The sequence below is a fragment of the Nerophis ophidion genome, linkage group LG10 (genome assembly GCF_033978795.1).
Source record: "Nerophis ophidion isolate RoL-2023_Sa linkage group LG10, RoL_Noph_v1.0, whole genome shotgun sequence".
NCBI classification, from domain to species: Eukaryota; Metazoa; Chordata; class Actinopteri; order Syngnathiformes; family Syngnathidae; genus Nerophis; species Nerophis ophidion.
The window spans coordinates 3528046-3540480 of NC_084620.1; the positions used below are offsets into that span (position 1 = coordinate 3528046).

The 12435-nt window shown below is 42.4% G+C and overlaps 1 protein-coding gene across 1 annotated transcript in view; it reads right to left on the reverse strand.

The window, feature by feature from the left end:
• Positions 1–141: 141 nt before the first annotated feature.
• Positions 142–12435, reverse strand: part of LOC133560010 (uncharacterized oxidoreductase YjmC-like) — a 31209-nt gene continuing 18915 nt past the window's right edge. The window contains exons 4-11 of the mRNA XM_061912051.1: positions 10448–10509; positions 10325–10378; positions 10143–10241; positions 9932–10067; positions 8360–8478; positions 7051–7146; positions 3162–3272; positions 142–567 (exon numbers count right to left, since the gene is read on the reverse strand). Coding sequence (XP_061768035.1) covers positions 502–567; positions 3162–3272; positions 7051–7146; positions 8360–8478; positions 9932–10067; positions 10143–10241; positions 10325–10378; positions 10448–10509 — 743 coding nt within the window. The 3' untranslated portion in view covers positions 142–501. The remainder of the gene's footprint in view (positions 568–3161; positions 3273–7050; positions 7147–8359; positions 8479–9931; positions 10068–10142; positions 10242–10324; positions 10379–10447; positions 10510–12435) is intronic.

Genomic DNA, 12435 nt, shown 5'->3' on the forward strand with positions numbered 1-12435 from the left:
CTCTCTCAGCCAAAAAGGTTCCCGACCCCTGATCTAGTGGTTAAGCCTCACATTTCAGTATGACCTCCTTAGTTGAATTCAATCTTATAAAAAATAAGCATTGATGGTGTACTGGTTTTGTTTACTGAAAGGATACAAAACTTTAGGAAACTGGGCTTTATTTGCAATAAGGCACTTGAAGTATTGTTTGCAACAACACGCAGGACTTTATATATAAAAACTACATAAAACCAGTTCTGAATTCTAATTAAAAATATTTTTTGTCTTCAAACTTCTAATGACTAATTGTCACTGTATATTCACAAATCCTTTTCTTTTACTGCATTGGTTGAAAAAAAGCAACGTGCTTGGTCTTTAAAAAGCACCGTTTGAAAGATCTTACGGACAAAAAGAGCAGAAAGCACGTGTGTTCCTTAAATGTTTCATTTGGTCGCTGTACGTATTGCAGTTTTTCCGGCAGGCTTCCACCACGCAGGAGTTCAGAAGGTCATGAAGGCCTCACTACTCGGAGACCACTTTGTCACACGGCAGTAGAGGGCTGACATTGATTTTCTTGGCGCATTCATTCTGGGGAGAAATAAAATTAAAACACACCAGTCAAAAAATTACTTCAAATAAACATTTTTGATGGTCATTTCGAGATTGTTACATTTGAGCAGTGCCACACTTCATCCAGGAGGTGGTGCTGTTGCTGCTTCAGTCAAATCATGTCCAATTCGAGCTGACTAATGATTAAAATGTTCCATCAGAATATTCACAGGGATGAATTATGATTAGATATTATTTCTATTTTTAGCTATATTCATCACGTTTAGAGCTCCAACACATAATTTAATACAAACTAAACAGGTTTATTAAACATTTTTATTTTATTTTTATTTTTTATCAAACAACATGTTAATTTTAACAGCCCTACTGTAAAACAATAATGTTATAACACATTTAACACACTTGCTTGTAATTTGGGGTGCCCATGCATGGATTTGACTGGTAAGGTTTATTAATACAAATGTAAAAAAAAAAGATTATTCTTTCAAATAAACTAAGTTCTTTCTATTAAAAATGTTTGTAATACTGATTTCATTTAAATTCTTTTTCCATCCATCCATCATCTTCCGCTTATCCGAGGTCGGGTCGCGGGGGCAACAGCCTAAGTAGGGAAACCCAGACTTCCCTCTCTCCAGCCACTTCGTCCAGCTCTTCCTGGGGGATCCCGAGGCGTTCCCAGGCCAGCCGGGAGACATAGTCTTCCCAACGTGTCCTGGGTCTTGCCCGTGGCCTCCTACCAGTTGGACGTGCCCTAAACACCTCCCTAGGGAGGCGTTCGGGTGGCATCCTGACCAGAAGCCCGAACCACCTCATCAGGCTCCTCTCGATTTGGAGGAGCAGCGGCTTTACTTTGAGTTCCTCCCGGATGGCAGAGCTTCTCACCCTATCTCTAAGGCGGAGGAAACTCATTTGGGCCGCTTGTACCCGTGATCTTATCCTTCCGGTCATGACCCAAAGCTCATGACCATAGGTGAGGATGGGAACGTAGATCGACCGGTAAATTGAGAGCTTTGCCTTCCGGCTCAGCTCCTTCTTCACCACAACGGATCGATACAACGTCCGCATTACTGAAGACGCCGCACCGATCCGCCTGTCGATCTCACGATCCACTCTTCCCCCACTCGTGAACAAGACTCCTAGGTACTTGAACTCTTCCACTTGGGGCAGGGTTTCCTCCCCAACCCGGAGATGGCACTCCACCCTTTTCCGGGCGAGAACCATGGACTCGGACTTGGAGGTGCTGATTCTCATTCCGGTCCCTTCACACTTGGCTGCGAACCGATCCAGCGAGAGCTGAAGACCCCGGCCAGATGAAGCCATCAGGACCACATCATCTGCAAAAAGCAGAGACCTAATCCCGTGGCCACCAAACCGGAACCCCTCAACGCCTTGACTGCGCCTAGAAATTCTGTCCATAAAAGTTATGAACAGAATGGGTGACAAAGGACAGCCTTGGTGGAGTCCAACCCTCACCGGAAACACGTCCGACTTACTGCCGGCAATGCGGACCAAGCTCTGACACTGATCATACAGGGAGTGGACTATGTTCTGACACTGATCATACAGGGAGTGGACTATGTTCTGACACTGATCATACAGGGAGCGGACTATGTTCTGGCACTGATCATACAGGGAGTGGACTATGTTCTGACACTGATCATACAGGGAGCGGACTATGTTCTGACACTGATCATACAGGGAGCGGACTGCCACAATAAGACAGTCCGGTACCCCATACTCTCTGAGCACTCACAAAAATAATTTTTGTGTTGGTTATTCATTGTGTGGGGCAGCCAAGACCTCAGCCCATAGAGGTCAAAGAAACAGTCTATCTAGCAGGGGTGACTAATGTACACAAACTCTTTTTTGTTGTATTGTTTATTAATACAGTGGTTCTCAAATGGGGGTACACGTACCCCTGGGGATACTTGAAGGTATGCCAAGGGGTACGTGAGATTTTTCAAAAATATTCTAAAAATAATAACAATTCAAAAATCCTTTATAAATGTATTTATTGAATAATACTTCAACAAAATATGAATGTAAGTTCATAAACTGTGAAAAGAAATACAACAATACAATATTCGGTGTTTACAGTTAGATTTTTGTGGACATGTTCCATAAATATTGATGTTAAAGATTTCTTTTTTTGTGAAATAATTAAGTTCAGATGGATCTCTATTACAATCCCCAAAGAGGACACTTTAAGTTGATGATTACCTCTATGTGTACACATTTTTATTTATTATTGAATTACTTGTTTATTTTTCAACAAGTTTTTAGTTATCTTTATATCTTTTTTTCCAAATAGTTCAAGAAAGACCACAATGTCATACAATTTAATAAATCAGAAACTGATGACATAGTGCTGTATTTTACTTCTTTGTCTCTTTTTTTCCAACCAAATTTCTTGCTCTGATTAGGGGGTACTTGAATTAAAAAAATGTTCACAGGGGGTACATCACTGAAAAAAGGTTGAGAAGCACTGTATTAATATGCCCCATGTATTCTGCCAAGCAACGGCCACTTGTTGCTAGGCAGAATTATATGAGTTCCAATAGAATAGAATAGAATAGAAAGTACTTTATTGATCCCTGGGGGAGTTGTCCTACCATGTAGTTAACGACGTTGATGTGGTAGGGGATACCGCCCATCTTCTCACACTTGGAGATGTTGGCCCTCTCTGGATCTCCTGCGGTCAGAACGGAAGCGCCAGGTTCAGCCTGCAGCACACAAAAAAAAACAAGTTAGTATTGTTGTCTTCTTTAGGAGTCATACTGCAAAAGAAAAAGTGTTGAAATACTACAACCCTTTTTTTAAAGGCCTACTGAAATGAGATGTTCTTATTTAAACGGGGATAGCAGCTCCATTCTATGTGTCATACTTCATCATTTCGCGATATTGCCATATTTTTGATGAAAGGATTTAGTAGAGAACATCGATGATAAAGTTTGCAATTTTTGGTGCTGATAAAAAAGCCTTGTCTGTACCGGAAGTAGCAGACGATATGTGCGTGACGTCACGGGTTGTGGAGCTCCTCACATCTGAACATTGTTTACAATCATGGCCACCAGCAGCGAGAGCGATTCGGACCGAGAAAGCGACGATTTCCCCATTAATTTGAGCGAGGATGAAAGATTCGTGGATGAGTAAAGTGAGAGTGAAGGACTAGAAGAAATAATAAAAAAAGACTGTACAGTGGGAGCGATTCAGATGTTATTAGACAAATTTACTAGGATAATTCTGGAAAACCCCTTATCTGCTTATTGTGTTACTAGTGTTTTAGTGAGAATATATGGTCGTACCTGTACAACCTGAAGGTCGGCCCCGCACCTTTCTTCAGCACCAGTCGACGGGTGGGGGCAATGTCCATCTCTGCCCTTCGCAAGGGACCCTCTTCGAAACACGATCTTTTGAAATGATCGCTGCATAATACACTGTACTTTGTGTGTGTGGTCCAATCCAACCGTGTCCGCTTGACCGCTCTGTTCCATAGTAAAGCTTCACCGTCATCTATCGGGAATGTAAACAATGTTTGTGTCGCTTCCCACCTACAGCTTTCTTCTTTGACGTCTCCATTATTCATTGAACAAATTGCAAAAGATTCAACAACATAGATGTCCAGAATACTATGGAATTATGCGATGAAAACAGATGACTTATAGCTGGGAACGGTGCTGGAACAAAATATTCTCTAGAATGCGTGACGTCACGCGCACACGTCATCATACCGCGACGTGTCAGCAGGATACTTTGGCGCGAAATTTAAAATTGCAATTTAGTAAACTAAAGCGGCCGTATTGGCATGTGTTGCAATGTTAATATTTCATCATTGATATATAAACTATCAGACTGCGTGGTGGCTAGTAGTGGCTTTCAGTAGGACTTTAAGATATCAATTGAATATTCCGATTGTATGCAAAGATGCCCTCTTAATAGCTTGAATGAGGGGTTTCCCGATACAACTTTTTTTTTTTTTTTAACTTCCGAGTATTGATACTGACATCAGTACATACTTTGAATTTTTTGTAGTGTGCAGGTTTAATCATGTAAAATTACTCAGAGATCAATGGTACCTTTTACATGATTTATCATACGAAATATATCATGTAAATAAAACAATCACCCAGCATGTTAAGTAAGGTGTTTTGATGCCATCATTCAAACGCGGCGCGATGGAGTGACGTGTCAGCGGATTCTTTGTTGCTTGGAAGAAACTTTAAAGAATATTATGTTTTTTAAATGTTTCACTTTTCTGAGTGGATTAATATTATTGGCCTGTTGATTACTGGATTGCTAAAAGGACGGTTGATTAAGAACGGTATGGGCGGTCATGAGTAAAGCACGCTTACTCCAAACTCTTTATTAACGTGCATTACTTTTGAGGAGGAAATATTGTTGTGGTAAAAACTTTTGTGTGGTGATGCTTCTTTATTTTGGATTTTTCAAGATGATTATCAGATTTTGGCCGTTTTAATGCATAGCAGCGACACCTAACCTGACTGTGACCGTGTGTCATAATTACAGTACGTCAGTAAGTTGGATTAAAAAAATACCGATACCCGTGTCATTTGTCCGGAATCTTGAGCTCTTCCTGGACCGACCCAATTAGGAACCGGTAACAACAAAAATACCAGTACTCTGAATACAACCCTAATGGTAGGTAGTAGAGATGCGCGGTTTGCGGATAAACCGCGGGTCGGGCGGGTGACATGACGAAAAAATAGATTTTAATTAGATTCGGGCGGGTGGCGGTTGAATCATCCGGAAACATTTGATATACATGGTTCTGGGATCGGTATCCTTTGCCATTCAAAGAGCCATTTAAGACCCGTGTCTCAAAGCGAAGAAGTCAATAGGAGACGCAAATATTCTCCTGAATGACTGTCGGTAGTAACTCAGATAATAAGTATTAGTGCGTGCTATGAAGCCATTGACTTAGTCGCCTACTACAACATGTACGATCTGCTTGCCAATTCAGCATCATGTTGTGTGTGGCTTCCGCTGCAACACGCACACGACTGCAAGGCATACTTGGTGACACAGAGTACACTAATGGTTGTGATATAAACAAGTTTAACACTCTTAGTAATATGCGCCACGCTGTGAAGCCACACCAAACAAGATTGACTAACACATTTCGGGAAAACATCCTCACAGTAATACAACATAAACGCAACACAACAAATACCCAGAATCCTTTGTACCCATGACAATTCCTGACTATTTTATACACCCCGCTAGCAGCAAACCCAGCCACTGCCACCCCCCCGCCCCCCCGTGCGTCGGTAAGGTGGGCAGGGTTGGGGGCACGGGGTTGTAAAATATATTCACGGATACAAATGATTCTGGGTATTTGTTGTGTTGCGTTTATGTTGTGTTACTGTGAGGATGTTCTACAGAAATGTGTTTGTCAATCTTGTTTGGTGTGGCTTCACAGCGTGGCGCATATTAGTAAGTGTTAAAGTTGTTTATATCACAACCATCAGTGTACTCTGTATCACCCAGTATGCCTTTCAATCTTGTACGTGTGATTGCGGAAGCTGCACACAACATGTTGCCGGACTAACAATCGGTTCGTACATGTTGTTGAAGGTGTCTAAGGCAATGGCTTCACAGCACGCCCATATTCTTGTCATCAGGATGAACTCCAATTGTAAATTCGCGAGAACGTTAGCGGCTCCAATTGTCTTCATTACTCTGTGAAATGGGTTTAAATAGCTCCGCGAGTGGTAAAGGCGGACAACCTCTGATGTATTTCAGCGGGCGGATGCGGTTCGGTTTTAATGTTGGTTCGGGTGGACAGCGGGTGGATGACGACTCCGGTGATGCGGTTGCGGATGATATAATTGTCTATCCGCACATCTCTAGTAGCTAGGAAAACCACTCCCTTTATGACAGATTTGTGTTTGTTTTTTGGCGATGCCTAGTGGTCACAATAATTATTTACATTAAGATCACAGCGCAGTAAATTGAATGACGTGGACACGTTTGTTACTGGATACTTCCTAATACGCTTTTCTGCCTTGGAGCCATATGTGTAGGTAATTTTTTGACACGTGTTTATAATAACAAATGTGCTGTTTTAGATTGCAACATTGTTCATTTAGAACATGTATGTCTAGTCTGTATGCTATTGTGTGCTTAGTTGTGTAGCTGCTAGCTTCTAAAAGTCTATAGCCTGCCATGTTTGACTTTTGTAAATGACTTGACTATAATACGAAAAAAATACCTATTGGTAGACATTTGGATGTTAACTGGCTGTCCAGCTGTGCACAAGTGGACGTGCTTGTATCGGACATTATATTGGAGATAATGCATGCAAGCCACTTTTATTTTTTTTTTGCTAGTATCAGACAATATCCAATATCAGTATCAGCTTGGGACACCCTCATTGTGTCTTCTTATTGAATATTTGTTCAGGTTTTTTTCCAAAAGAGTTATAAGTATAAAAGATGGATTTAAAAAACAACAACATTTGTTACATGGCACAGCACTCACAGGGTCCAGTCCTCTTTGAATGGCCAGAAGGTCCGCCATTCGGTCAGTGAACTCCGGAGCGAAGTTCTCTGGGTTGATTGCCACGAAACACTGACCCTGCAAACACACACACACGATAATTTGGAGGAGTTCACCAGCCCTACACAAACAGCGGTGATGCAACATGACGCCAACTTGACTTTCAGTCGCAACACGAATACATGCACTCAGGCGCCCCCTGTTGGTGGTGTAAAAAATAATTTTTAAGTAACAAATGCCAGTTTGTGTTGATGTGCAATAGTTCGTGTGTTGCGTAAAGCTCACTCCCCGACCCCCTGAGCACTTTGAGCAGAGAGAGAATTTACAAGTCACTACAACTTTTTTTTTTAAATACTCTGGATCAGGGGTGGGCATTACGTCGATCGCGAGCTACTGGTCGATCTCGGAGGGTGTGTCAGTCGATCGCAAGCCAGGCATTCAAAAAATAGACATAAAAATGAGCAATCATCAATCTTCACCAAGACTTCACTTTCGTCAGTTGTTTGACATTCTCGGCACCCGAGGATCTTGTGAGATGACGCTGGCTGCTGCGAGCTCATTACTAAGAAAAAAAATCACTGACGGGACGGAGTGAAACACTTTTTATTTCTAAAGACTCTTAGGCCGTACCTACTGTCAAAACTCTGAAGACCGACTGCACAGTTCCTGTCTTCACCATAAAAGACCTGCTTCATTTTGAACAAAATAAAGAGTCTCAGAAAGCTAGCGTGCACAAGCTAGCAAGCTACGGAGTTTGATGCCAATGTATTTCTCCCCCGCCCTCAGCGACCGCTTTCTCACTTGCTTGCCCACCCGCACACTCACTGACGTCACTCACCTGCTGCCAGACATTAAAGGGCCACACACATATGCTACTCTCATAACAAAGTGTTTAAAAAGGAGTATGCAAGTTGGACAAATGAGATGCCAAATCCAACCACTTTCATGTGGTATTGGACAGAAAGGAGGACTTTTTTTTCCCCTCCATTTGAAAATGCGGACGTTATCAGCACCACTGTCTGATTCCAATCAATGCAAGTCATCAGAATCAGGTAATACACCAACTTATATTCTTGTCTTCATGAAAGAAAGGAATCTATGTGTGTTAAACATGCTTGTATTATCATTAAACACCATTAACTTGTTAACAAAAATGTCTCTTTCATAAATAAATCAATATAAATTATTAATATGAATGAGGTAGATCTCCTCGACTTGGTCAATTGAAAAGTAGCTCACCTGCAGAAAAAGTGTGAGCGCCCCTGATCTGGAATATTTAAAAGGAACTTACCAGGTCTGCAACCTTGTCAGTCACTTTCCAGGTACGGATGTGTTTGCTGTACTTGGCTCCCGACAGGATACCACAGAAGATTTCCACCATCATTCCCAGACCGTAACCTTTGTACCCTCCTGTAAAACCCCCCAAAAATGACAATTCAGGTTGCTGGACACATCATTAGATACACCTGCCTTCAAAACTTCAATAATTTGTGCTCTTGTGTCATCCTTTTCATGTGTTGTTATATTTTTTTGCCTTTTGGTCCGGGACCCGTTTGGAATGTGTGACAAGGCGTGGCACTTTCGTGACCTCTGTGGTGCTTTTTGTGGACTTCTGGATCTGCCTCCCGGGAGCCTTTTGGCCATGGAGACCAGCTGCTGGGTCTCTGCCACACCAGAGTCTGTTTGGATGTACTGGAGGAGATGCGGATGAGGGGACAGGGCTGCGGAGCTAGCACTGAGCGCTGGGACCGAGAGTCTTCGCGGTGTCTTGACTGGGTGAGCAGGTGTCGGACACCTCAGTCACCTTGGACGTATCTTCGCTCATCCATGCGGACTGGACACTGGCCGAGAGTGGAGTCGGCTGTCTTGGTTGCTTTGTTGGGTCTGCTCCTGTCTCTGGCCATGCTCCCTCCTCCACAGCAGACGATGGCGTGGAACACCGCAGAGGCCACCACAGTGGATATGTTTCTTTTACTTTTTATTCATGTGTGTATGTAGAAGTGTCTGCTTGTATCTGCTGCTTTAATGTCTTTAATGTCCTCTGTGTTCTTTGATGTTTGATGTTTCCCTCTTACACACATGGAAGAGGGATGTGTACTATGGCTATGAGTTGGTTTTTTTTTTGGGTTTTTTCCCTTGGCCTCAGTCTGCACCCCCACTCCAGGGCCTAGGCTAAGACCGATTTTTTTTATTTTATTTTAATCTTCTATTTTTTTCTCCCATCCCCCCCGTCTCCCCCTGTTTACCTGTATGTCATCTTTTTTGTAAGGGGCGCTGGAAGCCGGCAGACCCGTCAGCGATCCTGTTCTGTCTCCCTGTAATGTTTGTCGGATCTTGAATGGGATTGTGCTGAAAATTGTAATTTTCCTGAAGGAACTCTCCTGACGGAATAAATAAAGTACTATCTATCTAATGTAGAAGTGGCTGGTTGTATGCACTGCTTTAATGTCCTTTGTCTTCTTTGATGTTTGATGTTTCCCTCTTACACACATGTAAGAGGCATGTGTACTATGTTGTTTTTTTTCCCCCCTTGGCCTCAGTCTGGACCCCCTCTCCAGGGCCCAGGCTTAGACCGATTTTTTAGTTTTTATTTTATTTTAATCTTCTATTTCCCCTCCCCCCCACTTGTTTACCTGTATCTCACCTTTTTTGTAAGGGGCGCTGGAAGCCGGCAGACCCGTCAGCGATCCTGTTCTGTCTCCCTGTAATGTTTGTCTGATCTTGAATGGGATTGTGCTGAAAATTTTAATTTTCCTGAAGGAACTCTCCTGAAGGAATAAATAAAGTACTATCTAATCTGATCTATTCTAATCTAATGCTAGCAAAAAGGCAAATGTTACAGGATGAGAGTTTTAACGCTGACCTGTGGCCTCACTGCCTCCGATGGGAACCAAGCCTCCTCCGTTCAGAACTTCTTTGGGGTTAGTGGTGAGCTTGCCCTGGGGGTCACACCCCCAGCCCTCGGGGATACTGTCGCCACGGCGGTCGTTGAGCTCCACCTGTGGACACACACATAGAAACAATGACCTCACAGTGGCCCCCGAAAACAGGTAGACCAGCGAGAGTGCACTTACCTTTCCGAGGGCCACGGCTGAGGTGGCCATGTCCAGAACAAAGTTATCTCCATTTTTAGAAGGAGCTGCCACACTGATGGGGTTGGTGCCTAAAGTGCACTGAAAACAACGATACATTTTTTCATTCGCTCGAAAAATATATCGCAGTGTATTAACGTGTATCGGCCTTTTAATTTCCTCACATCTTTACCACGCGTGGGGACCACCAGGGGGGACGTGTTGGTGAAAGACATACCCTGCGTTGGAGTCATCACATTTAGAATTAAGTACTGTTGCTTGTTTTAAGACATTTTTTCCCCACTCACGATCATGTCTTCTTTCAGCGCTTGCATGGCATAGTAGCCGGCGATGCCGTAGTGGTTTGAGCCTAGCAAGAAAAGAGAAAAAAAGCTAGTCAAAGATCCCCTATGTGATGGGAGCGCACTGCTGTTTTTAAAGTCTAACTGCTAAAACACTAATCAAAGATCATCAATCAGACAACAGGTGAGGTCTGTTATTTTAAAGGGCTTACTAAAAAACATCACCAAAGGTCATCTAAAATGTGATTAGCGATTTAGTTTTTAGGAGCCTACTGAAAATAACTGATCAAAGATCATCTATAGTATAATTGGTGTGGGCTGTTGTTTTCAAGGGCCAATTGAAAACATACTAATCAAAGATCATCAATCAAATGACAGGTGAGGTCTGTTATTTTTAAGGGCTTACTAAAAAAACATCACCAAAGGTCATCTAAAATGTGATTAGCGATTTCGTTTTTAGGAGCCTACTGAAAATAACTAATCAAAGATCATCTATAGTATAATTGGTGTGAGCTGTTGTTTTCAAGGGCCAATTGAAAACATACTAATGAAAGATCATCAATCAAATGACAAGTGAGGTCTGTTATTTTTAAGGGCTTACTAAAAAAATATCACACAAGAGTCATCTACACACCCCGTTTCCATATGAGTTGGGAAATTGTGTTGGATGTAAATATAAACGCAATACAATGATTTGCAAATCGAATGCGCTACAAAGACAAGATAATTGATGTTCAAACTCATAAACTTTGTTTTTTTTTTTTTGCAAATAATAATTAACTTTCATGGCTGCAACACGTGCCAAAGTAGTTGGGAAAGGGCATGTTCACCACTGTGTTACATCACCTTTTCTTTTAACAACACTCAATAGACGTTTGGGAACTGAAGAAACTAATTCTTGAAGCTTTGAAAGTGGAATTCTTTCCCATTCTTGTTTTATGTAGAGCTTCAGTCGTTCAACAGTCCGGGGTCTCCGCTGTCGTATTTTACGCTTCATAATGCGCCACACATTTTCCATGGGAGACAGGTCTGGACTGCAGGCGGGCCAGGAAAGTACCCGCACTCTTTTACTACGAAACCACGCTGTTGTAACACATGCTGACTATTGCTCGGCATTGTCTTGCTGAAATAAACAGGGGCGTCCGTGAAAAAGACGGCGCTTAGATGGCAGCATATGTTGTTCCAAAACCTGTATGTACCTTTCAGCATTAATGGTGCCTTCACAGATGTGTAAGTTACCCATGCCTTGGGCACTAATACACCCCCATACCATCACAGATGCTGGCTTTTCAACTTTGCGTCGATAACAGTCTGGATGGTTCGTTTCCCCTTTGGTCCGGATGTTACGATGTCGAATATTTCCAAAAACAATTTGAAATGTTGACTCATCAGACCATAGAAAACTTTTCCACGTTGCATCAGTCCATCTTAGATGATCTCGGGCCAGAGAAACGGGCGGCTTTTCTGGATGTTGTTGATAAATGGCTGTCGCTTTGCATAGTAGAGCTTCAACTTGCACATACAGATGTAGCGACAAACTGTATTTAGTGACAGTGGTCTTTTGAAGTGTTCCTGAGCCCATGTGGTGATATCCTTTAGAGATTGATGTCGATTTTTGATAAGGTGTCGTCTGAGGGATCGAAGATCCCGGTCATTCAATGTTGGTTTCCGGCCATGCCGCTTACGTGGAGTGATTTCTCCAGATTCTCTGAACCTTTTGATGATATTATGGAGCGTAGATGTTGAAATCCCAAACTTTCTTTCAATTGCACTTTGAAAAACATTGTTCTTAAACTGTTTGACTATTTGCTCACACAGTTGTGGACAAAGGGGTGTACCTCGCCCCATCCTTTCTTGTGAAAGACTGAGCATTTTTTGGGAAGCTGTTTTTATAGCCAATCATGGCACCCACCTGTTCCCAATTAGCCTGTGGGATGTTCAAAAATGAGTGTTTGATGAGCATTCCTCAACTTTTTTTAGTATTTATTGCCACC